Source organism: Staurois parvus, unplaced genomic scaffold, assembly GCF_062004578.1.
Source record: "Staurois parvus isolate SC_StPar_1 unplaced genomic scaffold, SC_StPar_1.0 ptg000195l, whole genome shotgun sequence".
NCBI lineage: Eukaryota > Metazoa > Chordata > Amphibia > Anura > Ranidae > Staurois > Staurois parvus.
The window spans coordinates 7,704,567-7,731,443 of NW_028317991.1; the positions used below are offsets into that span (position 1 = coordinate 7,704,567).

Here is a 26,877-nt window from a genome sequence, read left to right on the forward strand (position 1 = left end):
CAAACTCGCTCATCCATGTGTTTGTGGACCTCGCTTTGTGCACTGGTGCTCAGTCATGTTGGTACAGGAAGGGGCCATCCCCAAACTGTTCCCACAAAGATGGGAGCATGAAATTGTCCAAAATGTCTTGGTATGCTGATGCCTTAAGAATTCCCTTCACTGGAACTAAGGGGCCAAGCCCAACCCCTGAAAAACAACCTCACACCATAATCCCCCTTCCACCAAACTTTACACTTGGCACAATGCAGTCAGGCAAGTACTGTTCTCCTGGCAACCTCTAAACCCAGACACATCCATCGGATTGCCAGACAGAGAAGCATGATTTGTCACTCCAAAGAACATGTCTCCACTGCTCTAGAGTCCAGTGGTGGCGTGCTTTACACCACTGCATCCAACGCTTTGCATTGCACTTGGTGAAGAAGGGTTTGGATGCAGCTGCTCGGCCATGGAAACCCATTCCATGAAGATCTCTATACACTGTTGTGCTAATCTGAAGGCCAAACAAAGTTTGGAGGTCTTTAGCTAATTACTCTGCAGACAGTTGGCGACTTCTGTGCACTTCAGCATGCGTTGATCCCGCTCTGTCATTTTATGTGGCCTACCACTTGGTGGCTGAGTTGCTGTTCTTCCCAGTTGGTTTCACTTTGTTAAAATACCACCAACAGTTGACCGTGGATTATTGAGTAGCAAGGAAATTTCACGGATGGACTTATTGCACAGGTGGCAACCTATCACGGGACCGCGCTTGAATTCACTGAGCTCCTGAGAGCGACCCATTCTTTCACAAATGTTTGTAGAAGCAGTCTGCATGCTTAGGTGCTTGATCGTATACACCTGTGGCTATGGAGGTGATTGGAATACCTGAATCCAATGATTTGGAGGGGTGTCCCAATGCTTTTGGCAATATAGTGTACATCCCTACAGTCCTAGAGGGACACAGTAATGAATTATTGGCTGGCAGGTGAAAGCAGAGTGTTCAGTGGTGGAAGCACGTGTCCAACACATGCTGAAGTGTTGGATGCTGAAGATTCTTGGCAGGTGTAGCTCTGCAAGAAAACAGGCTAGTAAACATTATGACTTTATTACTAGCTGTTTTATTTAGCATTTTTTTTTTAACACAATGTATTTAAAAACAGTAACAAAACAATGTGCACTTATGTTCGCTATACTCGGTATCATAAAGAAATGTATTATGGCATGCCGTGTCCACATACCTCTCCTTCAGGTGCGTTTTTAGATGGCATCTTGCTGACATTGAAGGCCACTCGCTTTGTTTCTGTTCTGTACACCCTCATAACACTACATGCAGGGAGAAGAACTGTTAGGTGATTCTCAAAGGAGCAAATAAAATTAATTTGTGCTCTTAGGATGCATGATTTTATGTATCACAGAAATACTGATTAAAAATAATAAAGAATCATGACACCACAGCAGTGTATATACAACCTAACTCTTCAAAGCCCAAGTAAGAACTCTTACCGATCACAGCTCAGTGTAGCTATGTACTGGCCCAGAGGATCCCAGCTCACTCCCTGCACATAACTCTTGTGTTCATTAAATATGTAAATTTTCTGACCTGTAAGTAATAAAACCAAAAAATACATATAGCTTTGGTAGTATCAATAATTTTCAGCCTACAAACACAGCTATTGACCTAATATCATTGGAAAGCACACAGGGAACGATTCTTACAGTGAAACCAAACAACTTAAAGTGAAATTTCACTCTCGCAATCAACATTTACTTTTAATCCTTATAATGCTAGCATTAGTACAAAAAAAAAAAAAAAAGTATATCATATTTACTTTTTTTTTTTCAAATATTTCTTCAATTACTTCCTGGTTTCCGGGCTTAGGCCAAAATTATGTCATGCATCCCAGGAGTCTTCAAGAGGAGCTCTCTCAAGTAAGCACACCGATCCTTCTGAATGCATGAGCTAAGGGCAGATGGATTCCAGGAAGTAAATGTACATGAATCAACTGCCCCTATTCAAGATGGCCTTGGCCAAAAAAGCTAGGGGGGTGTTTTTCAAAGTGATTTCTCAGCAAAACAAAGGATAAAGATAGGAATGGATGGATGGATGAGTTTGCTTTGAATAATAAAACTGAATTCAATGGCTTTTTTCGGTTTCTGATGCTCAGATGCAGTGTAGTTCTGCTTTAAGGCACAGTTGAAATACATATAGGTTTACTGTGTACCCTGCCCAAGGATTTTTAATTTTAGATATGAAATCTCACACACATTTTCCCACTGCACAGCCAGACAAATAATACACGTAGCTCCTGAATAAAAAATTCAGCTTCCTATGTCATCTCTATAAAACTGGCCCAGAAAGCAGCAGTGACCTTATGCACTACCAGAGTGTAGGGATATTGTAATTATATATAAACATATATACAGTCAGGTCCATAAATATTGGGACATTGACACAATTCTAACATTTTTGGCTCTATACACCACCACAATGGATTTGAAATGAAACGAACAAGATGTGCTTTAACTGCAGACTGTCAGCTTTAATTTGAGGGTATTTATATCCAAATCAGGTGAACGGTGTAGGAATTACAACAGTTTGCATATGTGCCTCCCACTTGTTAAGGGACCAAAAGTAATGGGACAATTGGCTTCTCAGCTGTTCCATGGCCAGGTGTGTGTTATTCCCTCATTATCCCAATTACAATGAGCAGATAAAAGGTCCAGAGTTCATTTCAAGTGTGCTATTTGCATTTGGAATCTGTTGCTGTCAACTCTCAAGATGAGATCCAAAGAGCTATCAGTGAAGCAAGCCATCATTAGGCTGAAAAAACAAAACAAACCCATCAGAGAGATAGAAAAAACATTAGGCGTGGCCAAAACAGCTGTTTGGAACATTCTTAAAAAGAAGGAACGCATCGGTGTGCTCAGCAACACCAAAAGACCCGGAAGACCACGGAAAACAACTGTGGTGGATGACCGAAGAATTCTTTCCCTGGTGAAGAAAACACCCTTCACAACAGTTGGCCAGATCAAGAACACTCTCCAGGAGGTAGGTGTATGTGTGTCAAAGTCACCAATCAAGAGAAGACTTCACCAGAGTGAATACAGAGGGTTCACCACAAGATGTAAACCATTGGTGAGCCTCAAAAACAGGAAGGCCAGATTAGAGTTTGCCAAACGACACCTAAAAAAGCCTTCACGGTTCGGGAACAACATCCTATGGACAGATGAGACAAAGATCAACTTGTACCAGAGTGATGGGAAGAGAAGAGTATGGAGAAGGAAAGGAACTGCACATGATCCTAAGTATACCACCTCATCAGTGAAGCATTATGGTGGTAGTGTCATGGCGTGGGCATGTATGGCTGCCAATGGAACTGGTTCTCTTGTATTTATTGACGATGTGACTGCTGACAAAAGCAGCAGGATGAATTCTGAAGTGTTTCGGGCAATATTATCTGCTCATATTCAGCCAAATGCTTCACAACTCATTGGACGCTTCACAGTGCAGATGGACAATGACCCAAAGCATACTGCAAAAGCAACCAAAGAGTTTTTTAACGGAAAGAAGTGGAATGTTATGCAATGGCCAAGTCAATCACCTGACCTGAATCCGATTGAGCATGCATTTCACTTGCTGAAGACAAAACTGAAGGGAAAATGCCCCAAGAACAAGCAGGAACTGAAGACAGTTGCAGTAGAGGCCTGGCAGAGCATCACCAGGGATGAAACCCAGCGTCTGGTGATGTCCATGCGTTCCAGACTTCAGGCTGTAATTGACTGTAAAGGATTTGCAACCAAGTATTAAAAAGTGAAAGTTTGATTTATGATTATTATTCTGTCCCATTACTTTTGGCCCCTTAACAAGTGGGAGGCACATATGCAAATTGTTGTAATTCCTACACCGTTCACCTGATTTGGATATAAATACCCTCAAATTAAAGCTGACAGTCTGCAGTTAAAGCACATCTTGTTCGTTTCATTTCAAATCGGTGGTGTGTGTGTGTGTGTGTGTGTGTGTGTGTGTGTGTGTGTGTGTGTGTGTGTGTGTGTGTGTGTGTGTGTGTGTGTGTGTGTGTGTGTGTGTGTGTGTGTGTGTGTGTGTGTGTGTGTGTGTGTGTGTGTGTGTGTGTGTGTGTGTGTGTGTGTGTGTGTGTGTGTGTGTGTGTGTGTGTGTGTGTGTGTGTGTGTGTGTGTGTGTGTGTGTGTGTGTGTGTGTGTGTGTGTGTGTGTGTGTGTGTGTGTGTGTGTCTATATCTGTCTCAAAAGAACTGTTGTACTATTAATAGAAGACAACACAGAGTATACTATCTCTAGCTCTCTATTTTATATCTATCTATATATATATATATACACACACACAGCGGGTAAAATAAGTATTGCACACGTTACCGTTTTTCTAGGTAAATATTTCTAAAAGGTGCTATTGACATGATATTTACACCACATGTCAGTGACAACCCATGCAACCCATACCTGAAAAGAAACCAAAACAAATAAGTTCAGAAATTAGTTGTGTGTAATAAAATGGAATGACACAGGGAAGGTGTCTCATTACCAAGGTGTCACATCTCATGATGGGTAAAAGCAAACAGCTCTCTCAAAACCTTTGCAACCTTATTGCTGCAAAACATACTGATGTCATTGGTTACAGAAGGATTTCTAAACTACTGAAAGTTCCAGTAAGCACTGTTGGGGCCATAATTTGGAAGTGGAAAGAACATAATTTCACCATAAACTGGCCACGACCAGATAATCCTCGCAAGATTTCTGACAGAGGAGTGAAAAGAATTATCAAAAGAGTTGTCCAACAGCCAAGGACCACTTGTCCAGAGCTTCAGAAAGGCCTGGAATTAGCAGGTACAACTGTTTCAAAGAAAACAATAAGTAATGCACTCACCGTCATGGCCTGTATGCACGCTCACCACGCAAGACTCCATTGCTGAAGAAAAAGCATGTTAAAGCTCGTTTAAAATTTGCTGCACAACATTTAGACATGCCTGTGAAATACTGGGAGAATATAGTCTGGTCAGATGAGACCAAAATTAAACTCTTTGGATGCGATAATACACATCATGTTTGGAGGTCAAATGGCACTGCACATCAATTCAGGGGGAAGCTGTGGGGGAGAGGCGAGAACATGGCACTCACTAGCAGCGTGGTGTAGGAGCTACTGCACCCGCCGAAGATGGTGCTCGCCTGCCCTTGCGTGCTGTTGCCCATCTGGCTGCCTGGACTACTAGATGTGGAGGGTCTGGTGGAACCGGTGAACAGAGGGAGGCGTATGGGTGGACAGTATCGGTGCGGCTGCCGGAGGAGGGATCCGAGAGGAGGAGGAGAGGACCGGGAGGACTTGAACGAGGTCAGGTGACCAGATGGCGAAGCTGGAGAGCTAAGAGCCGGAACCAAGTGGATGGAACCCCGCTGCACCTCCCCCAACAGATCGCAAGCGCGTGCCTTTGAGCTGTTGCGGCAGAGGCCATGCAGGGAGCGGAGTGTGAGAGGGGACCGTGTGCGGTGCAAGAGGCAAGGAGAAAGCTCCATGGAACCGGCTGGAGAGTAGCTTCCCAGGGGAAAATACCACCAGGCCTGGGACCACACCCAGCGCTAAACACTAAAAGACAGCCAGCCCAACCCAGGAAGTAAAGAAGAACTTTCGATGGCGGCAGCAAGTACAGCACACACAGAAGAGGGTAAGTTACCGGGGAAGGCGTTAAACCCCCAAAACTGAGCCCGTGTATGGTACTGTGAAGGCTGTGTGGCAAGAAAAAATAATACCAGTGTTTTGGGGGGTCCTAGAGGCCAAGATGTGGATGGGACAGTATATTAAGGACTCAGACTGAAATATAAATCTGCATTTAACAGCATAGTTTCCCGTAAGCCTGAGAAAATGAAGAGATCTGTCAAAAGGAGGGGGAGGGAAAACCCCCCCAGTCAAATCCAAATATGAAAAAAAAAAATACATGCTTCCACAAGAGAAATGTTTACAGCAGCTAACTACAGAAAGTCAAGAAGAGTATTTTTGGAGGTCATGGGAGACTGCCTTTAGAGACAGCAGAAGGAGACCAGCTGAAAGAAATTTCAAAGTCGGAGGGGGGGGGGGCATGGAGGAGCAAGAAGTAAAATCTCAAATGCCCACAAAAGCAGAAATAGCTGGGATGTTCTCAAAACTAGAAAGATCTATAAAAAGTGAAATGACGGTGTTACATAGTGATATTGGACAACGTTTGTCACGAGTAGAGGAGATGGATGGAAAGTTGGAGAATTATGCTCAAGAAATTAATAAAGTAGAAGAACAAATGGAGGCACTGAAAAGAGAGCAGAGACTGTTGGCCTATAAACTGGAGGAGCAGGAAAATAGAGACAGAAGGAACAATTTAATTATCAGAGGTCTACCAGAAATGGCCGAAGAAGAAAATTTAAGGGACATCATGAGACTGTTTAACCCCATATTGAGAAGAAGAGTGCATCGGATAAGATCTCAAACAATTCCATCAGATACCCTTAGAGACGTGACAGTAAGATTCCACCACTATGAGAAGAGAGAAATCTGGAAAATTTTTGCAGATATAGAGCAGGAGACTCTAGCAAGATGATTATTGAGACCATTGTTAGATCAGATGAAGAACAAAAACATCCGCTATAATTGGGGATTCCTGGCTTGCTCGACTGGATGGAAAGAGGGGAAATCGGCAGTTCTGAGATTCCCAGAAGATCTAAGTGACTTTTGTGAAAAATTAGAACTACAGACTTTGATAATCAATGAGTGGTCTTTAGGAGAGAAAGAATATAAGATCAGCAGGGGGGAACTGGCAAAGAGTCTCTAAAAAGAGATAGGCGTTGGGGGGGACAGAGGAGCAGAGGGGAAGTGAGAGAAGTGGGAGATGGAGGATCCAAATTGGGGGTCTTCACTTCCCTTTCCTTGGGGTACCTTTTTTCCCCCCCTTTCCCTCATGGTTCCCCTCGCTGCCATATCCCTCACATACGTCTGGTAGTGACGCAGAGGCTAAACCCCCCTTGACAGAAGATAGGTTATACTATACGGGGCCCTAAGGGTAAGGAAGAAGGGCGTTAGATAGGTAAGAAAATGGTTAAGGAAGAAGATGGAGCAGGTACAGGTAGAGCACAGGCGTCAAACTGCGGCCCTCCAGCTGTCAAGGAACTACAAGTTCCCATCATGACTTTGAAATGCTTGTGATTATCAGTCTTGCCAAGCCTCATTGGATTTGTACTTTCGCAACAGCTGGAGGGCCGCAGTTTGACACCCCCTGAGGTAGAAGGTAGAGCACCATGGCGGGTAGTAGGGAAGCTTAACACTGCTATCAGATCTAATATGGGAGATCAAGGTTTGAGTGAGAATATTAGCTAAAGTTATGGATTTCAAAAGGGGTAGTATGATTGTGGCAGGTTATTTTAATTTTTGCATGGACCCAGAAATGGATGCCTCAAAGTGCGTATGGAGAGAAGGAGATAGGAGTCTAAAAAACATAAAAAAAAAAAAAGTTACATCAATGTCAGTTGATGGATGCCTGCAGGGTTAAACATCCAAAGGAAAGAGACTATACGGTGCATAGGAGGTATTCAAGACTGGATTATATATTGATTGAACATAGACTCTTGGAGTCTTTGTTGAAAACTAATATACAGTAGAAGTAATGTCTATATCGGACCATGCCCCTGTCACAATGAGAATACAGTTTGGAAGGGAATAGAATACATTTGTGGCGTTTGAATGAGTCCATATTACAAAACCCGGAAGCAGAAAGAAGAGTAAAGCAGGAAATAGATCAGTATTTTGAGTTAAATGAATCCGAGGAGGTTTCTATCGCCACAATATGGGAAGCACATAAAGTCTATATTAGGGATATACTGATCGCAATAGAAGCGGAGATGATAAAAAAAAAAAGAACGGGGAAAAAGAATAAGGACATTAACAGAAGAGCTACCGTATATCAGATGGAACATCTACATAAAAAGAAAACTATAGAATTACAAGAGATATTAAAAAGAGAAGAGTTGAAGGAATCCTTGGAACAAGAAACAAGGAAGATTTTTAATGGGGTCTCGAAGGAGAGAAATCAGTGGGGGAATAAACCAGGAAACATCTGATGAAGAAGTTGAAAGAAAAGAAATTAAGACATTTTCTAGATAAAATAAAAAATGAAAAAGGCGAAATGGTGTGTTCAACTACTGATATCGCTAATACATTCCTGAGATATTATAGCGGTCTATATGGAATAGAAGGGAAGAACCAGAAAGATTCTGAGGAGGAAAGGAAGAATAGGAGGCAGATTTATCTAGACGAAGCCAGTTTACCTAGATTAGATAAAACCAGACTGGCAGCTTTGGATAATCAATATTAATAGAAGTCGTCAACTTAGCATTAAAAAGTACAGCTGTAGGAAGGAGCCCTGGACCCGATAGATTTATTGTAAGATGCTATAAGAAATGTAAAGAAAACCTAGTCCCTAAACTATGTTCATATATGAACGCACTAAGAGGGGAGACAAAGATGAGGGAGGGATTGTTACAGGCATATATAACAGTAATCCCCAAGGATGGGAAAGATCGGTCTCAGTGTCCCAGCTATAGACCCATATCTTTACTGAATACTGATACAAAACTATATGTGAAGGTACTTGCTACCAGGATGAAAGAGTTGATGTCTGCCTGGATACACTTAGACCAACTGTGATTTATTCCAGGTAGAGGGGGAAAGGATAACGAGTTAAGATCATTGCTTATCCTACAAAAATATGAAAGAGGAGAGGAACTGGAAATTTTTCTGGCAGTAGATGCTGAAAGTTTCATACGTACATTGACGTACATAGATTTACCCGCAGATTGTCATTAAAGAGATATTTTAACACCACCACCTGCAAGGGAGGTTATGAATAGTGCACGGGATGGGGTTAAATACTCGGGTTTAAAGAATGCATCTCTTTTTAACCCACCTGCACACTCGCACATCAACACTTTTAAAAGTATGGTACTAAAGGATTTGGATAAGATGAAAATAAGGAATGTATATCATCAACAGAAGATAAGTACTAGTATTAAGTCCCTTTTGACCACCAAGGATCTTGTTAGAAGACCGGCAGATAAAGGGGGTGGTGTGGTCATCATGGATAAAAAGGATTATATGACCCAAGTATATAAATTACTTGATGACCAGAAACAATTGAGTACTGTCCGTGATACTTTTTTTATTTGCACTAACATACAATTTTGAGGACAAGCTTTCGGGGTATGTCCCCTTCTTCAAGGTCTAAGCAGTACTATTACAAATCACAAAGTTTAAGAAGAATGTTAGAAGGGATAGAGAGAAAAAAAAAAAAAAAAGGGCTACAGATAAGATACATCAAAAGAGAGGGGGGGGGGGATACAACACTCACACAGAGGGGGTCAAGCTTTAGTTAATAGATAGTCATAAAGCTGTCAGATAATGGTTGAGAAATCCCATGTCCAAATTAAGGCCGTTATCTTTTGTGTCAAATAGAATTATCATTCTTAGTTCAAATGTTTTTCTTTCCTGGATGGATTTAAATTTTCCTTTCAGAACTAAAATGTTGAGGTCTTCCATATTGTGGCCTGGTTGTGAGAAATGGTATCCTACAGGTGTGCAGAGATCATCTTCTTTATGTTCCTTGATGGTATGTCTGTGCAAATTCATCCTTGTTTGCAACTTCTGTCCTGTATCGCCAACAGAAGATCCTTTGCTGCATTTTCTGCACTGGATAAGGTATACAACATTACTGGAGGTGCAGCTGTATGATCCAGAAATATTGAAGATCCCTTTTGAGTGTCTGACACTTTTTGATGGATTGATTTGGTTGCACAGCTTGCAGCGTTTCTTATTGCAGGGTTTGCTTCCATTATTTGTGACATCATAATCAGAAGGAAGTTTCCTACTGATTAGTTTATTACTGAGGTTGGGGGGTTGTCTGAAAGCCAGTATTGGGGGTTGCTGGAATATTTCTTTCAGAGTTCCATCCTCTGTTATGATGGGTTGTAAATCTTTGATTATTTTTCTTATCCCTTCTAGTGCTGTGTTGTATGTGGTTACCAGAGGTACACGGTTGTTTTTTTCTCTTTGTACTGAAGTAGATTTTCCCTTCGGGTTCTCAAGGCTGTGTTTATGCTGGTGTTGATAGTTTTGTCCTTGTAACCCTTCTTATGGAAGGCGTCTGCTAGTGTCCCAAGATGTTTATCTCTGTCTCGAGTCAGAACATATTCGGTGGTATCTAATGGCCTGACTGTGTATGATGGCACGTTTCGTGTGTTGGGGGTGGAAGCTGGAACTGTGGAGATAGTTGCATCTGTCAGTGGGTTTCCTGTATATTGAGGTGTGAAGCGTATCATTGCTGATATATACTGTGGTGTCTAGGAAGTTGACGTGTGTGTTTGAGTATTCCATTTTTAGTTTGATTGATGGATGAAAAATGTTCATCAATGAGTAAAATTGTTTTAGATTTTCTTCACCTTCTGTCCATATGATGAAAATATCGTCAATATAGCGAAAGTATCTGTATGGGTTTTGTTCCATGCTGTTCAGGAATTGTTCCTCCATGTCAGCCATAAATAAATTTGCATATTGGGGTGCCATTTTACTTCCCATCGCAGTGCCCATACATTGAAGATAGATGTCTTTATTGAAAGCAAAGTAGTTGTGTGTAAGTATGAATTCAATGAGCCATGTAACATCCTCAGCAGTGTATTTGTTGTTTGGTGAGGATGATAAGGATCTGTGACATGCAGCTAATCCATCCTTGTGAGGGATATTACTATACAGGGATACTACATCCATAGTCACTAGAAGTGTATTAGATGGTAATTGCTGTATGTTGTTGATCTTGTTCAAAAAGTCAGTTGTGTCTTGCAGGAAACTAGCAGTATTCATGACTAACGGTTTTAAAAAATTTTTCTACAAAGCCTGAGATTTGTTCGGTGAGTGTATTCATACCTGTTATGATGGGTCTGCCTGGATTTCCTGGCTTGTGGACTTTGGGCAGCATGTAGAAGTCCCCGATTTCTGGATGATCCGGAATCGCATTTATAAGTTCTGAATGTAGGTGGGCTGGAAGTGTTTTAATGAGACCTTTTAATTGCTTTGTAAAGTCCTGGGTCGGATCATAATCCAGTTTTTTATAGTAAATGGCATTTTCCAGCTGCCTCTGGCCTTCTTGTATGTATTTGTTTGTATCCATCACAACAACTGCTCCCCCTTTGTCCGCTGGTTTGATGGTGATGGCCTGATTATTGCGCAAATCGTGTATAGCCCTTCGCTCTAGTGGTGAAAGATTGTACAGAATTTTCTTTTGCTGGGTGGATATCAGGGATGTAGCTCGCAATCTGAAGCTATCAACATAGGTGTCCAGTTTGGGGTTGCGTCCTTGTGGAGGTGTAAAGCAGCTGTTCTTTTTCTTTGTGTAGCACTCCATGGTCCTAGGATTCCTTTCATTATTGTGGAAATATTCCTTGAGCCTTAGTCTCCTGAAGAAATCCTCCATATCTGACAATACTTGTAAATGATCCAATTTGGTGGTTGGGCAGAATGTAAGGCCTTTGGAGAGGATAGTTAATTCTGGTTCGGAAAGTTTATGCTTTGACAAGTTGATGATTCCAAGTTCCTCTGTTATATCCACATTTTCAGTCGGGTCAGCATTTACACAAGGGATCCCTTGGGATTCCCGATTAGATTCCAGGTCACTGATAGTAGGAGGTATAGATGTTGGGTTGCTTTTATGTTTAGGTTGTATCCAAAAGGTCTGCTCTTGGTGCAGCTTCTGAAGTTTTTTTTGTTTCCCATTCATGGCAAGTTTTTGTGTTTGTCTTTGTAAAGTTTCCAATTCATTCTTGATTTGGTTAATGTTGGTAGGGTCCAATGATGTTAGGGTTTCAAACAAAGACTGCTTTTGTATCCTGATAGTTACCCTTTTTCCATACAGTTTGTGAATGAGGTGATTCCTTAATCTCTCACTGGTGCGTCTGCAAAGTCCTTCTGCATAAGGAGAGTTGATTGTATTTACGCAAGGATTTTTAATCCGCAGGCCTTTTGGTATGAGATTCCTCTTTTTGCATCTTGAGAGAAAGAAAATATCACTGTTGATCTGTGTTTCCTTTGTGATTAGGTTGGTTAACTGCTTCTTTATGCGGCTATATGTAGTATCTTCCATTTTGCTTGAGGTGATTGTAGCCGTATTAGTGCATTTGCGACAGAAACAATTGAGTACTGTCCGTGATACTTTTTTTATTTGCACTAACATACAATTTTGAGGACAAGCTTTCGGGGTATGTCCCCTTCTTCAAGGTCTAAGCAGTACTATTACAAATCACAAAGTTTAAGCAGAATGTTAGAAGGGATTGAGAGAAAAAAAAAAAGGGCTACAGATAAGATACATCAAAAGCGAGGGGGGGAGGGGGGGGGATACTACACTCACACAGAGGGGGTCAAGCTTTAGCTAATAGATAGTCATAAAGCTGTCGGACTGATGACCAGGAAACATACCAACCACTTCATAATAACCCACTGCTTAATTATAAGAGGGAACTTAAGAGGATTATTACACAGGGATTTAATAAGGGGGCTATCAATAAGAAAGAGAAGGCATATTTATGCCGGTTACGCCCAGGCTCCCAGTGCTGTACTGTCTCCCAAAGATCCGGTCTGCCCCCCAGGGAGATCTATCATAAGCGGTATCGGGTCACTTAATTCACGTATTGGTGAATATATTGATGTGTTTCTGCAACTTTTGGTTAAAACTACACCCGCATACCTAAAAGATACCAAATAAATATTGATGGATCTGAGAGACTTTGCAGTAAATGAGAATACTTATCTGGTTACAGCTGATGTTTCAGCCTTATACAGTAATATAAAGCACAATGATGGAATAGAGGCCGTTCAGTTTTATTTTAATACAATAGATGATATACCTAGGCAACAAAAAGAAGTTATCCTTGATTTATCTTTCGCCATGCACCGTAATTATTTTTGGTTTGATCATTCCTTTTATCTACAAGTCACTGGTGTTGCTATGGGGGCTAAATTTGCCCCCAGCCTGGCCAATCTGTTCATGGCCAGGTGGGAGGAGGACCTAATATATTCTCGAGATTGGCCCTTCCTCAACTTCTACAGGCGATATATAGATGATGGCTTCCTTTTATGGCAAGGAGATGAATTCTCTCTAAAAAAAAAAAATGCATCACTCTTAATGATAAAAATCTTAATATTAAGCTATCCTATGAATATAATTTTAAAGAGATTCATTTTTTAGACTTGGTTTTAATTAACAATGGTAACAATATTATCACCAAAACATTTTTCAAAAGTACAGATAGAAATGGTTTCATTCTCACAGATAGTTGCCACCACCCTACGTGGTTAGGCAATATCCCAAAGGGACAGTTCCTTAGAATCAAGAGGAATTGCACAAATCTATCAGACTATTTGGATCAGGCCAGTATGCTCAAATACAGATTTGTGGAAAAGGGTTATGACACAAAAACTTTGGATCAAGCCATCAGTGAAGTTGGTCGCATTGATAGGGCAGCTCTGTTGACATCAATTAAGAAAGTTAGACCTGAAAGATTCTGCCCCTTCATAACTGACTTTTCCATACAGTATAGGGATATAGCCAAAGTTATTAGGAAGAATTGGGCCATCCTGAAAAGTGACCACCCAGTTTTGGGAGAAGTGATTCCAGCATTTCCTGAGATCTCTTTCAGAAAGTCCACACCATTACAGCTCACAGTGGCTCCTAACGTAGTGGACCCACTTAAAAACATGTCTTCAAGTTTTGGTCTAGCAGGTTTTTACCTATGTAACATGTGCATTGCCTGTCAGTTTAATGGTATCCATAAAAGTAAGATTAAGGAATTCAAATCCAATGTAACGGGGAGGAGCTATACTATAAGACCACTGATTACATGTAACAGTACGCATACGGTCTATCTCTTAGAATGCTCCTGCGGGCTTCAGTATGTAGGGTGGACCACAAGACGTTTGAGAGACCGCCTAAGGGAACATTTTAATAACATTAAGAAGGGCTTCAAGTACCACTCACTCTCCAAACACTTTAGGGACCATCATGATAGAGACCCCACATTACTGAAGTTTACAGCCATTGATTCAATCACACAACACTGGAGAGGGGGTTATAAGAGAAGAGCTATATCCCAGCTTGAAACCAAATGGATAGTGGACTTGAAGTCCCTGTCTCCACATGGGCTTAACGTGGATCTTGACATAAACTGCTTTATAGATAATAGTTGAATATAACAATTTTAGAGGTTTACATTATACATTTGTCTACTTGATTTTAACTATCATCTGGCAGGTTGGATTGTATTATGACGTACCAAAGTCATGTGGGATTTGTAATCTGAGGCGTTACCTTTTAGGGTTGTAGCCTCTATTTATGAAAGATGGGACCCATACTATGTATTTGTATGATATATGTTTCAGTGGTTTTATCATTTTATATTTATCCCTTTGATCTTAAGCAGCTTCAACTTCGAATATTCTCTATGGTTTAACAATATGTCATCGGTGCATAGTTACATATTTGGGCTCCTGAGGGGCATCAAGCCTCTTCAGGGAGCCACATAGTATTCAATCTCCCAATTAGATATATTGTTAATTTTAAACAACTTTAATTATTGTAGCACTTTTGTAAGTTTTAATGACATTGTGTTTCTTATTTGTTGGGTTTTTATTTATGAATTTTACACACTGCAGGACATAAGGTTTTAGGATGCCCATGAATTGTGGTTGATTGCACATTAGTATTTTAATTTATACAATAAGTATGTTCACATGAATTGTGAACAATGATGTCTATATATCAAGTAGCTTCAACAAAATGGAGTCTGTTCATTCTATATTGGTGACATTCACCTTCTAATTTTATTGCACTCCAATTTGTATGCTCCTGTATTTTATGAGCCATTAAGGTAGTTATGGTTTTAGGACGGTAACCCTGGTTTTATATTATCCCTTTTGCATTGACTCTGCATGACAGCACTTTTCTGCGTGTGCGTTTGCCCGCGCATGCGCAGTGGCTAAGGGAGGAGCCGTGTCTGCAGAGAGGATATGGCCAGCGGTGCGCTACCGAGTGCACGCTCGCTCCTAATGACCGCGGCGTGTGACATCATTCGGGCATGTGCGGTCGCACACAGCGGAGCGCGGCTGTGTCTATTTTACCTGGCGTCCCACTGGGAGGATTTACCCCTTTGAGAACGTGCGTTCTGCATGAAACATGTCAGGGAATCCCTCAATGTGACGCTTTTTCTGATGATTGCATTTTATGAGGAAGGCCTGAAAGCCATTACTGTTTACATGTGAGTGTCCTACAGTTTATTTTTGGATCAAATTGCAATAAAACGTTACTACACTATCAGCACCATCTTGCCTCCCTGGCTCGTTACTCTGCAAGCCCTCTAAGGTGGAGCAGTTTCAGGAGTCTGGACGGCGTTGGACCCTCTGGTGAGTCTGAGGTGACCCCCAAGCGTGATTGACATCATCCCTGAGAGTCCGCTACAGCCCCAGATGACGCCATACCGGTGACCAGACCTTGACGCCTTCACAGATTATTTACATACAACACTCAGTTTGTATGTACTTCTGGTAAGTGCATTATTGTACTATTACTTCACAGAACACCTAGGATTAAATTGCACCTTTTGGCCTCAACAGCGATTGGAATACCATCTTATTTGGGACTCATACTTATCGTATATGAACACTATATGAACGTGTATCAATTCTTGCCTTTTATGACATTACTGTAATCCTAATTCTAGCGCTGCATATCCAAGATCTCTATTTTGTTACTGAGGTGCTGAGGTATGCCTTTATATGCTAGCAGCTCCTTATCACTTTCTGCCTAACCTATATCAAGCTTGTTTATTTTTGTTTATTCCTGAAAAAGCTTTTGATAGAGTTGACTGGGGATTTATGTTTGATACGTTGACAACACTAGGAATCGGACCTAAAATGATACAGTGGATTAAAGAGTTATATAGAGACCCCTTAGCTGCAGTTAAGGTAAATGGTTCATTATCAAAAAATTTTAAGATGTACAACGGCAAAAGACAGGGATGTCCCCTGTCTCCTTCACTGTTTGTTATATCCATGGAACCACTATTAGCAACTGTGGATGTCAGGGGGATGTGGATAGGGGATGTTGAACATAAAGTGGCAGCGTATGCAGATGATATGCTGTTCTATGTTGGAAGTCCCAGATTAACATTACCAAACCTAATGAAAAAATTGAAAGAATATGGGGAGTTATCCGACTTGAAAATGAACCCCTCAAAAAGCAAGATGTTAAATATAAATTTTCCAAAGGCTGAGAAACAAATTCTGCAAAAAGAATTAAATGGAGAGAAAAAGAAATAAAAGTACTTGGGAATAAAATGAACTTTGCATATAAAAAAAATATCTATCAGGCATATTATATCCCACTAATATATTAGATAAAAGATGAACTGAGGAAAATGTCTACGGGAAAACTGTCTTGGATAGGTCGTATAAACATAGTTACCATGATCATGGTACAAAAAGTGAAATATAAATTTAATATGATTCCAATATACCTTCCTGGGTCTTTCTTTAGGGTCCTAAAAAATGATACTTAGATATGTGTGGACTAATAAAAAAAAACAAGAGTGAAGTATGAAGTTTTGTGCTGCAATGAAGGAAAAGGGGGATTAAATATGCCAAATTTTAGGAGGTACTATAATTCAGAGTTATTATCACGAATTGTGGATTGAATACACATTATAAAGTGGAGAAGTTGGGTAAGAATGGAAGGCGCACTTAGTAAGGCACCAAAAGAAAAGTTTATTTGGATATCACAGGAATTTCGCACTTTTGGATGAGGATACAAGCACTTTGACACAGAATGTATTTAGGATGAAATACACAAGCATAAGGAATGGAAATTTAATTCACTGTCAATCCCATTGGCGGGAACCAGATTATTTCCGTCCAGAAATGACAATATTTCAGGGAAATGGATGTTAGATAAATATGCACGTTTAAAAGATATTGTGGATAGAGGAGTATTATGTTCGTTACATGAGTTGAAGAGTAAAAAATAAATATTTTCTACACTGGATGAGTGGCGATACTGTCAAATAAGACACTTTGTTGCAAAGCTTCCATAAACACTAAGGAATGAGGATGAAATGTATCCATTTGAACAATTGCGGAGTATAAATGGAATACAGAAACATACTATCTCAAGGATATATAGAACACTTACTGAAATAGAGGGATTAACATCCCCAAACTTGGAACAGAATTGAATGAACAAGGAAAAAATTAAAAGTTTAGTTTAACACATGGGGCGGTGAATCTGAATATAGTCGAAATGAATTATATGTACCTAGTAAGATGGTATATTACACCCAATATTATGCATAAATTAAGGCCAGAAGTTTCATCTCAGTGCTAGAGGGGATGTGGGAGTAAGGGCACAATGGCACATATCTGGTGGGACTGTCCTTTAATACAAGAGTTTTTGAGGGAGATAATGCAATACATACAGAGATCCAGAAGATTAGTATACCGATGGACCCGTGGGCTTGACTATTTTATAAATCAGAGATTTCGGTGAAGCAATATAAAAACTCGATTTTGTTCCATCTTTTAAATGCAGCCAAAGGCCTGATTCCTATTGGCAAACATTAGAACCCCCAAAAATAAAAGATTGGATGGACAGGGTGGAATATATATATAGAATGGAAGAATTGTATCATATAGATGAGGATAAAATGGAAAAATTCAAGAAGACCTGGGAGGGATGGAATAATTTAAAAAAAAAAAAAAAAGATTTTTAGAAGCGAATGGAGTATAAGAGAAAAAAAAAAGGAAAATAAACAAGAATTTGAAACCGAAAGGAAAATAGAGGATAAAGAAAGAGGTGAAATAGTGTTGAAGAGATTTACAAAAGAACAAGTAATGGGCAAGACCAAGAAGATACAGGGAGGGGGATAGAAACTAAATATAGATTTTTATACTGTATGTAACTGGTTTAATAGGGATTTGCATTAAAAAAAATTAATAAAGATATAAAAAAAAAATGGCACTGCACATCACCCCAAAAACACCATACCAACAGTGAAGTTTGGAGGTGGGAACACCATGGTGTGGAACTGTTTTTCAGCATACTGTACTGGCAAATGTAATTTTATTGAAGGAAGGATTAATGGAAAAATGTACCAAGACATTCTTGATAAAAATCTGCTGCCATCTACCAGGATGATGACGCTAAAACGAGGGCGGACATTTCAGCAAGACAATGATCCAAACACAAAGCCAAGGAAACTCTCAATTTGTTTCAAAAAAGAAAATAAAGCTGCTAGAATGGCCCAGCCAATCACCTGACTTAAATCCAATAGAAAATCTATGGAAAGAAGTAAAGATCAGAGTTCATAGAAGAGGCCCATGGAACCCTCAAGATTTGAAGACTGTTTATGTGGAAGAATGGGCCAAAATCCCACATCAGCAATGCATGCCACTAGTTTCTCCATATAGGAGGCGTCTTGAATCTGTCATTACCAACAAAAGATTGTGTACAAACTATTAAATAAACTCCAGTTAGCGTGTACAATACTTTTTCCTTGTGTCATTCCATTTTATTACATATAGCTTAATTTCTGAACGTATTATTTTTGGTTCCTTTGTATGTATGGATTGCATGGGTTGTTACCGACACATGGTGAAAATGTCAATAGCACCCTTAGAAATATATTTACTGAGAAAAACAGTGGCATGTTCAATACTTATTTTACCTGGGGTGTGTGTGTGTGTGTTTATAATTTGGTGATCTTTTGGTAATGAAGGAGAACCAATGACAAAAGATTTTAAAAAAATGGTCTAATTTTTTTTTTTTTTTTTAAACAGTCTTCAATTATATTTCATCCTACTTTGGAAAAGTGAATCTCATGACAAAAGAAAGCAAATAGTATACCCCAATTTAGGGCGCTATCCTTATTTTCTTTTATATATCTATGGGTCCATAGAAAAGTCCTGTTACTTTAACCACTTTTACCAGTCTACCAGTCTACCTGGGCAATGATGGGTCCAAATTAGATGACATGGGATTTATTTATTGGTACACCCTATCTTATAGTCAGATGATCCTTGTATTTTCACATAAGGGTTTTGCAAACTATCTTGTTATCTTACTAATTGAAAATGTGTATGTATGTTCCTAATTGTATCGTTTTCCTATAATTAAATAATTTGTTGAATATTTCTAAACAAGCACAGACAGAGAGAGGAAGTTATGCAGCATGGATTTGGAAAGGTTAGCAGCTTTCCCGCCGCCCTATAGTAGAACTACTGCTACAATTCAGCGCAAAATCACACATATATATATATATATATATACATACACACACACACGTGATTTGCATTTCTGGGTAGGGGACGTGTGCGCTGCCCTACCCATGCCACCATTGGCAGCTACGAATGTAAATTACCAGGTCCTGGCCGGAGATAATCCACCGGCACCTGGAAATCGCCATGTGGAACAGACAGGGGAGAGACCCTGTCTCACAGGTCTCTCTCCTGCTAGCAAGAACATGCTGCTGTGTATTTCTGTGCACAGCAGAGATACAAAACATTATGCCTCCCTAGTAAAACACACACAGCACACTGTTACGCTTTGATTGCCCCAGATGTTAACCCCTTCCTGCCCAGTGTCATTAGTACAGTGTCAGTGCTTTTTATTAGCACTGATCACTGTATTAGTGTCATTGGGATGTCAGTGGCAGTTAGTGTCAGAATGCCCGCCGCAGCCATACTGTAAGTCGCTGATCGCTGCCATTACTAGTATAAAAGAAATAAATAGAAATTCCAGTAGATATACCGCAATTTGTAGATGCTATAACTTTCACATAAACCAATTAATTTACAGGTATTGGGATTTTTTTTTTTTATTAGCAAAAGACATGTAGCAGAATACATTTCGGCCTAAATTTCTGAAGAAATATGCGCTTTTAAATTTTTTTTACTGGATATGTTTTATACCAAAGTCAAAAATATTTTTTTTTCAAAATTGTCGGTCTTTTTTTGTTTATAACATAAAAAAAATAAAAACCGCACAGGTGATCAAATACCACTGAAAAACAGCTCTATTTGTGGGGAAAAATGGCCTGGTCAGGAAGGGGGGTAAATCCTCTGGTGGGCAAGTTTTTAAAGTATGACAAAAGGCAAAACCCCTGTTAGGGAGACTCATACTCTCCATTTGTCCTGTTTACCATTATTATTACAAGTGAAAGAAAATTCTTAATTTGGGTTGTCCCTGGAAAAGGAATAGAGGGAAGTCTTCCAATGCAATGGGGATACTAGCTCTGGTAACCTGGGGGTTCCCAAGGAATTCTCTTAATATGCAGGGATTTCCTCTCGCTTCCTGTTTGGCTAAGAGACAGGAAGTGAAGGGAAATCTCATCAATGGAACATGGATGGTGAAAAAAAATTGTTTGCCTACAGTGCTACTTTAAAGTGGACCCAATGGGGTTGATTTACTAAACCTGGAGAGTGCAATATCTGGTGCAGCTGTGCATGGTAGCCAATCAGCTTGTTCAATTAAGGTTTGTCAATAAAACCTGGAAGCTGACTGGCTTCGTATGCAGAGCTGCACCAGATTTTGCACTCTCCAGTTTTAGTAAATCAACCCCTGTGTGTGGAAGTAAACAATCCACATACATCCACCAATGGCTTTACAAATTCAAAACTGCAACACTGTAAAGATGAAGAAAGCAGATCCCCAACTCTTCTGGTCAGTAAATTCCATATGCGTCTTGGAAGATTGATCTCTTCAAACCACCTTCCCCTAATTAGCTCAGCCAGTTAGGGGGTTTTAATTATGATAGATTGCGGCAAGCGCTAGAATAGCCACAGAGTTTTTAGACTTGTATTGAGAATACCCAATAATATCGATAGCCACCACACCTTTAACAGCATCCCACATGATGGCGGAATTGTCCACAGACGCTGAGACCATGAAGTTGCTGTCTTGTGTCCAGGAGATGTCATACACATCTTCTAGATGACCCCTGTTAAAAGGTAAAGGCAGATTAAAACTCAAAACGATTAAGCAACATGAGGAAATTCAAAAGGGAACATCATTTTGTAGAGACCAGAGGATATCATTCTAACTTTGTATTATTTCCATCCTTCCTAACGTCCTAATATACCATTCTAAGGGATCCACTCAGTGCATTTCCAGACAAAGCAATCTCCCCCAAAAGAAATGGGTTAAAGATGCACAGGAGAATGTCCAGGAGGCTAAACTGCACACTGCATGATGAAATGTTTGGAAGTACAGAAATGAGAGATTTACACTCCTTTCTTATTTCCATCTTTTTTTAAGTACAGAATGCAAATGGAGACTGACTTCCAGGAAGCGGTCTGTATGGCAATAAAAGCGGTTCTCCAGTCACCATTTTAAAAATTAAAAGTCAGCAGCTACAAAAACTGTAGCTGCTGACTTTTAATAAACAGCTACTCACCTGTGTCAGGATCCAGCGCCGTCCTCACCTGGCCTAATTTCTTCACCAGTCTTTGGTCCCTGTCACCTTAACTGTGGGCAGCCAGCTGTGACTGCGTGTGGCTTCAGGATCAGCAGCCCACTGCGCATGCATGAGCTGCACTGGGCCTTGTGAATGGTCCCACAGTCTTCTGGAACCTGTGAAGTGTCCCAGAGGACTGAGGGAAAGAACTTCCACTCTGATCGTAGGCTATCAAAGTGGAAGCGGGTAACTGTCAAAACAAGGTATTTGCTCCCCCTCCAATAAAAAAAATAATTGCCAAATATGATGGGGGGGGGGGGGCCTGTGGGGATGGAGGAGAAACAGCAGAACTTTCCAATTTGGGTGACGTTCCGCTTTCAAGTGTCCATCATGGATCCACAATTCCATGAGTAACAAAGCTGTCATTCAAAGATTTGGCCTGAGCACCAAAATTCCTCAAATTTCTGGTACCTAGAAATTGCTAAACCTGGGTTTATGCAATCAAAAACTACCGTGAAATGCAAACTGTGTTGATCCAGAGAGACTGACTGGATTAAGAGAGACATGAATTTATCATGACTGATCGGTGCCTATATCATTACCCAACACCACTATCCTCTGCTTTCCTTCAGTGTTAACACGCAGGGAGACTTCATTTAGAAGGATCAATGGACGCTAAAGACATTGGAGCAGATACCTCAAGTGTTTGTACACAGTCCAGTTCTCCTTGCTTATTTCTGTTTCATCATCTTCATTGAATGGGGTTATTTCCATGCTTGCCTCTTTGCTTTCATTTAGTTTCCATAACAATATCACAGCATCTACAGTGCAGAAAGATCATTTGAGTTTCCTGTAGACATATTTAAATCACCAGGTACCCCTTGAGATTGAGACCCCAAAAAGATAAAAGTCTTTAACGAAAAACAGTTTTTGTTTCACATTATCATTCCATTTCTCTTTTCTTCCAGCGCAGTGGGAGGACAGTAGCATGTCACTGGCTGCTATGGGCAACAACAACTGATCTCCATGGTCAACTATATGCTACTAAACCGTATAATATGCAACCATACATTTCTGCAACAAAACTACACAGCTCAATTGAGGAAGCTTTGGGTGTTCTGTAGATCTAGTCAATGATGTCTGTAAATACAATGCGTCATACACACAGCAACTTTCCAGTCATTTCTACTACAATTATTTTCAACCAGCTTTTGATACCAAAAATGACCAAACGCATAAAGCAACAACAGCAAATTCGCCATTTGAAAATAACCAGACAGTTTACAATTGAAAGATGGTGCAAAGTGGCTGAAACAGCTATCAAATTACTACGTGTATGGCCAGAGCTTCTAGCCTATAAAGAAATATCAAGCGGTTCTCAAGTCAAAACATTTTTTATCTTAATGCATTATAAGTTAAAAAATACACCACTGCCTGTCCTAGATCCCCGTCTCTGAACACTGACCTGGCTCCTCTCACTGATCCAGCTCTGTCCCTTCTGCAGGACTGCTCCTCCACTTCCTGGTCTCATAGGAGACATAGGCTGCTGCTGCTGTCAGTCAAACTCCTGTGAATAGGGAGCGGGGGATGTGGCTTCCTGGCACTGTGTGTGCCTATGGACTCACACAACTTGACTCAGGAAAGTGCCTGCATGACTGCCCCTTTAGCACATGGCTTGCTCTGGAGGCACTCAGAAGAAGGAGCGGAGAGTGCTGACGGCGGACTCAGGAAGAAGATGCAAGGGACTGCTCTGCGCAATATCACTGCATAGCACAGGTAAGTATAACATTTAACAAAAGATTAAAAAATAAGTGGTAATAAAGGTTTGGCTTAAGAAGAAAAAAAAAAACAACATACTTTTTTGCACAGAGCAGCCTCGATCCTCTTCTTGGGTCCCCTACGGCGCTCTTGGCACCTCCCCCTTGACTACTGCCCCCAATAGCAAGCTGCTTGCTATGGAGGCACTGGTGCATGCTCACTCTCGAGCCCCACTCTATGCATCCAAAAGACACTGTCAGCCAGTGAGGAGAGGGATTTCTGGGACAGATGAGGCTCTCAAGCACATTGCTGGATCAAGAAGGGCTTCGGGGGGGAGGAGACAAGCACACAAAGTTTTTTTTTACCTTCATGCAATGAATACATGAAGGTTTAAGAAAAAAAAAAAAATCCTTCTGCCTTTTCAACCATTTTAAAGTAGAATTACAGCCAAAATGTTTTTCCCCATTCTGGATAGAGTAAGAGAGGGTTATAACCCTTGTCAATTTTTTTGTTTGCCATCTGTATGCCGTTGCGGAGATTTCCCTTCACTTCCTGTCCCAAAGCCAAAACAGGAAGTGAGAGGAATTCTCTGTGAGGCTAGGTTCACATATGTGCGGGTGGTGCCCCGGCGGATCCGCACAAAAATCCACCCACATGGAAGAATGCGGACCCGCGGGCGGGTGCCATTAATTCAAACGGCACGCCGCCCGCACTGGAAATCGCAAACGTACTGGGAATCAAGATTCCCACACGGGCTGCGTTTTCAGAAGTGCAAGGACTTCTTTGCGTGTCCCGGGGCACGGGAGTCCATTCAAATAAATGGGCTCTCTTGCCCATGCATAACGCAGCCCGCAGGAACGTGGCTATGTGAACCAGGTGCAATTTTTGATAATTTTAAATGTGAGTGCATTACCCGGATGATGGGAATAAAAATGTTTTAAAGGATAAAGTACTATGTCATCACTTTCTTTTTACATGCGGAGAAACATCTAAAGAGGATAAATAGGTGGTTTATCACAGCTGAAGGAGGGATGAATCCCTGCAGGGATAGTTAACCCATAGAGGATATCTGCATTAATCCAAAGGGAAGGACCCTTCAATCTACCCATAAAGAGCTAATTCTGGCAGGTTCCAAGGAAGGTGAACCACAAGTGTGTATAGCCTAATTGTAGGCAACAAAGGAGGTGAGCATACATCTTCACTAATTGGAGGATTCACAAAAAGTCACAAATTGAAGAGCATTAATCACCAAGTCACTATTATTGGACTTTTATTTTTAGTGATGGGACTATTAATTACATTAAATTGATTTGATGATTTAATAATTTTTTTAATTGGTTATTTATATATATTGTTTTTTAATTTAAGGGGAATCACATTTTTTTTGTTATTAAGGAGCGCAACATATAACGGTGAAATATTTTATGTACACAGTTGAAGTTATGTACTTTATGTTGACGATCCATTATAGATAATTGCATTTGGCTCGCAAGTCACACAAATTCATATTTTTTTCACAATAACTGACCCCCTCGCTAATTCCATTTAAAACTGTGCTGGTCCATATTATTCAATGTAAAGAAGTGTTTTGTTGTGCAGAGCATGCAAACTGCAGCATTTTGTTTAGCATAGGTAAACGCTGAACTCCATGCAAACAGCTAAATACATGGATGAAACATGTATGACTGCTGTTCTACCTGCCAAAGGATTTGTATTTCTGTTCATCCAATTCTGAGATTTACATAGCTCTGCCACCCAGAATAACCTTGTGTAGCACCAGAAGGGACCTGATTTTTCTCTGCTAGAGTTTCACTTGCAGGTCTCCTTTGCCGCCCCCCAGTCTGACTGGACAGCAAAGGAGAAGCAGCAAACTGAAGATCTCTTCCCTCTGTCCTTTCTGCTTTTATCAGCATCCGTTTTGCGCATCAGCGCAACAGCCTGGCTCCATGCGCCATTTTCCCTCTCCCAGTCTGAGCTCTGCTGTACAGGAACTGTAAGAGGTTGATAAAAAAAAAGTCCAATTCAGATACTTACACTGCTTGCATTTAACGAAATACATTCAATCGAGGATTGTTCCTCCTTTTCTAGTCTTTGTTTGTTCAAAACGTTTGAAAAAAATTTGTGATAAATGGAAATTCATAGAAATCTTACCGTCTCCACCTGAGGCCAAAAGTTCACCATTTGGAGAGAATCGAACAACGTTGACAGATTTGGTGTGCCGCACAAGACTAGACAAGAATTCCACAAGCGCTGTTCCATCTTCTGACTTTTCAACCTTCCATATCTAGAAAAATACAAACACACCAAACTTTTTCTTGCTAGTGTCCCAGCCACGACACAACCTGCCTGGAGCTTGCATGTTCTCCCAGTGCCTGTGTGGGTTTTCTGCAAGTACTCCAGTTTCCTCCCACACTCCAAAGACAAGTGGGTAGGCTAATTGGATCCTGTCTAAATTGTCCCTAGTATGTGTATGTATGAATGTGAGTTAGGGACCTTAGATTGTACGCCCCTTGAGGGTTAGGGACTGATGTGAATGTACAATATATATGTAAAGTGCTGCATAAATTGATGGTGCTATATAAAGTACCTGTAATAAACAAATAAGTGTCCTCCTGCAACTTACTTAACCACTTGCCCTCCAGAGGATTTACCCCCTTTGACACTTTGCTACAATGTGACGTAGAGAATGTACAGCTTGTATAACATGTAAATTTGTTGTCCCCTCAAAATAACTCAACACACAGCCATTAATGTCTAAACCACTGGCAACTAAAGTGAGTTCACCCCTAAGTGAAAATGTCCAAATTGGGCCCAAAGTGTCAATATTTTGTGTGGCCACCATTATTTTCCAGCACTGGCTTAACCCTCTTGGGCATGGAGTTCACTAGAGCTTCACAGGCTGCCACTGGAGTCCTCTTCCACTCCTCCATGACGACATCACAGAGCTGGTGGATGTTAGAGACCTTGCGCTCCTCCACCTTCCGTTTGAGGATGTCCCACAGATGCTCCATAGGGTTTAGGTCTGGAGACATGCTTGGCCAGTCCATCACCTTTACCCTCAGCTTCTTTAGCAAGGCAATGGTCTTCTTGGAGGTGTGTTTGGGGTCATTATGTTGGAATACTGCCCTGCATCCCAGTCTCCGAAGGGAGGAGATCATGCTCTGCTTCAGTATATCACAGTACATGTTGGCATTCATGGTTCCCTCAATGAACTGTAGCTCCCCAGTGCCGGCAGCACTCATGTAGCCCCAGATCATGACACTCCCACCACCATGCTTGACTGTAGGCAAGACACACTTGTCTTTGTACTCCTCTCCTGGTTGCCGCCACACACGCTTGACACCATCTGAACCAAATCAGTTGATCTTGGTGTCATCAGACCACAGGAGATGGTTCCAGTAATCCATGTCCTTAGTCTGCTTGTCTTCAGCAAACTGTTTGCTGGCTTTCTTGTGCATTATCTTTAGAAGTGGATCCCTTCTGGGACGACAGCCATGCAGACCAATTTGATACAGTGTGCGGCATATGGTCTGAGCACTGACAGGCTGACCCCCCCACCCCTTCAACCTCTGCAGCAATGCTGGCAGCACTCATACATCTAATTCCCAAAGACAA

At 40.8% G+C, this 26,877-nt stretch overlaps 1 protein-coding gene across 1 annotated transcript in view; it reads right to left on the minus strand.

The window, feature by feature from the left end:
* CHAF1B (chromatin assembly factor 1 subunit B) overlaps positions 1–26,877 on the minus strand; it is an 85,535-nt gene that overhangs the window by 38,815 nt on the left and 19,843 nt on the right. Inside the window, exons 3-7 of the mRNA XM_089677923.1 lie at positions 25,414–25,546; positions 22,202–22,325; positions 20,945–21,048; positions 1,480–1,576; positions 1,215–1,299 (exon numbers count right to left, since the gene is read on the minus strand). Of these exons, the coding sequence (XP_089534049.1) occupies positions 1,215–1,299; positions 1,480–1,576; positions 20,945–21,048; positions 22,202–22,325; positions 25,414–25,546 (543 nt within the window). The remainder of the gene's footprint in view (positions 1–1,214; positions 1,300–1,479; positions 1,577–20,944; positions 21,049–22,201; positions 22,326–25,413; positions 25,547–26,877) is intronic.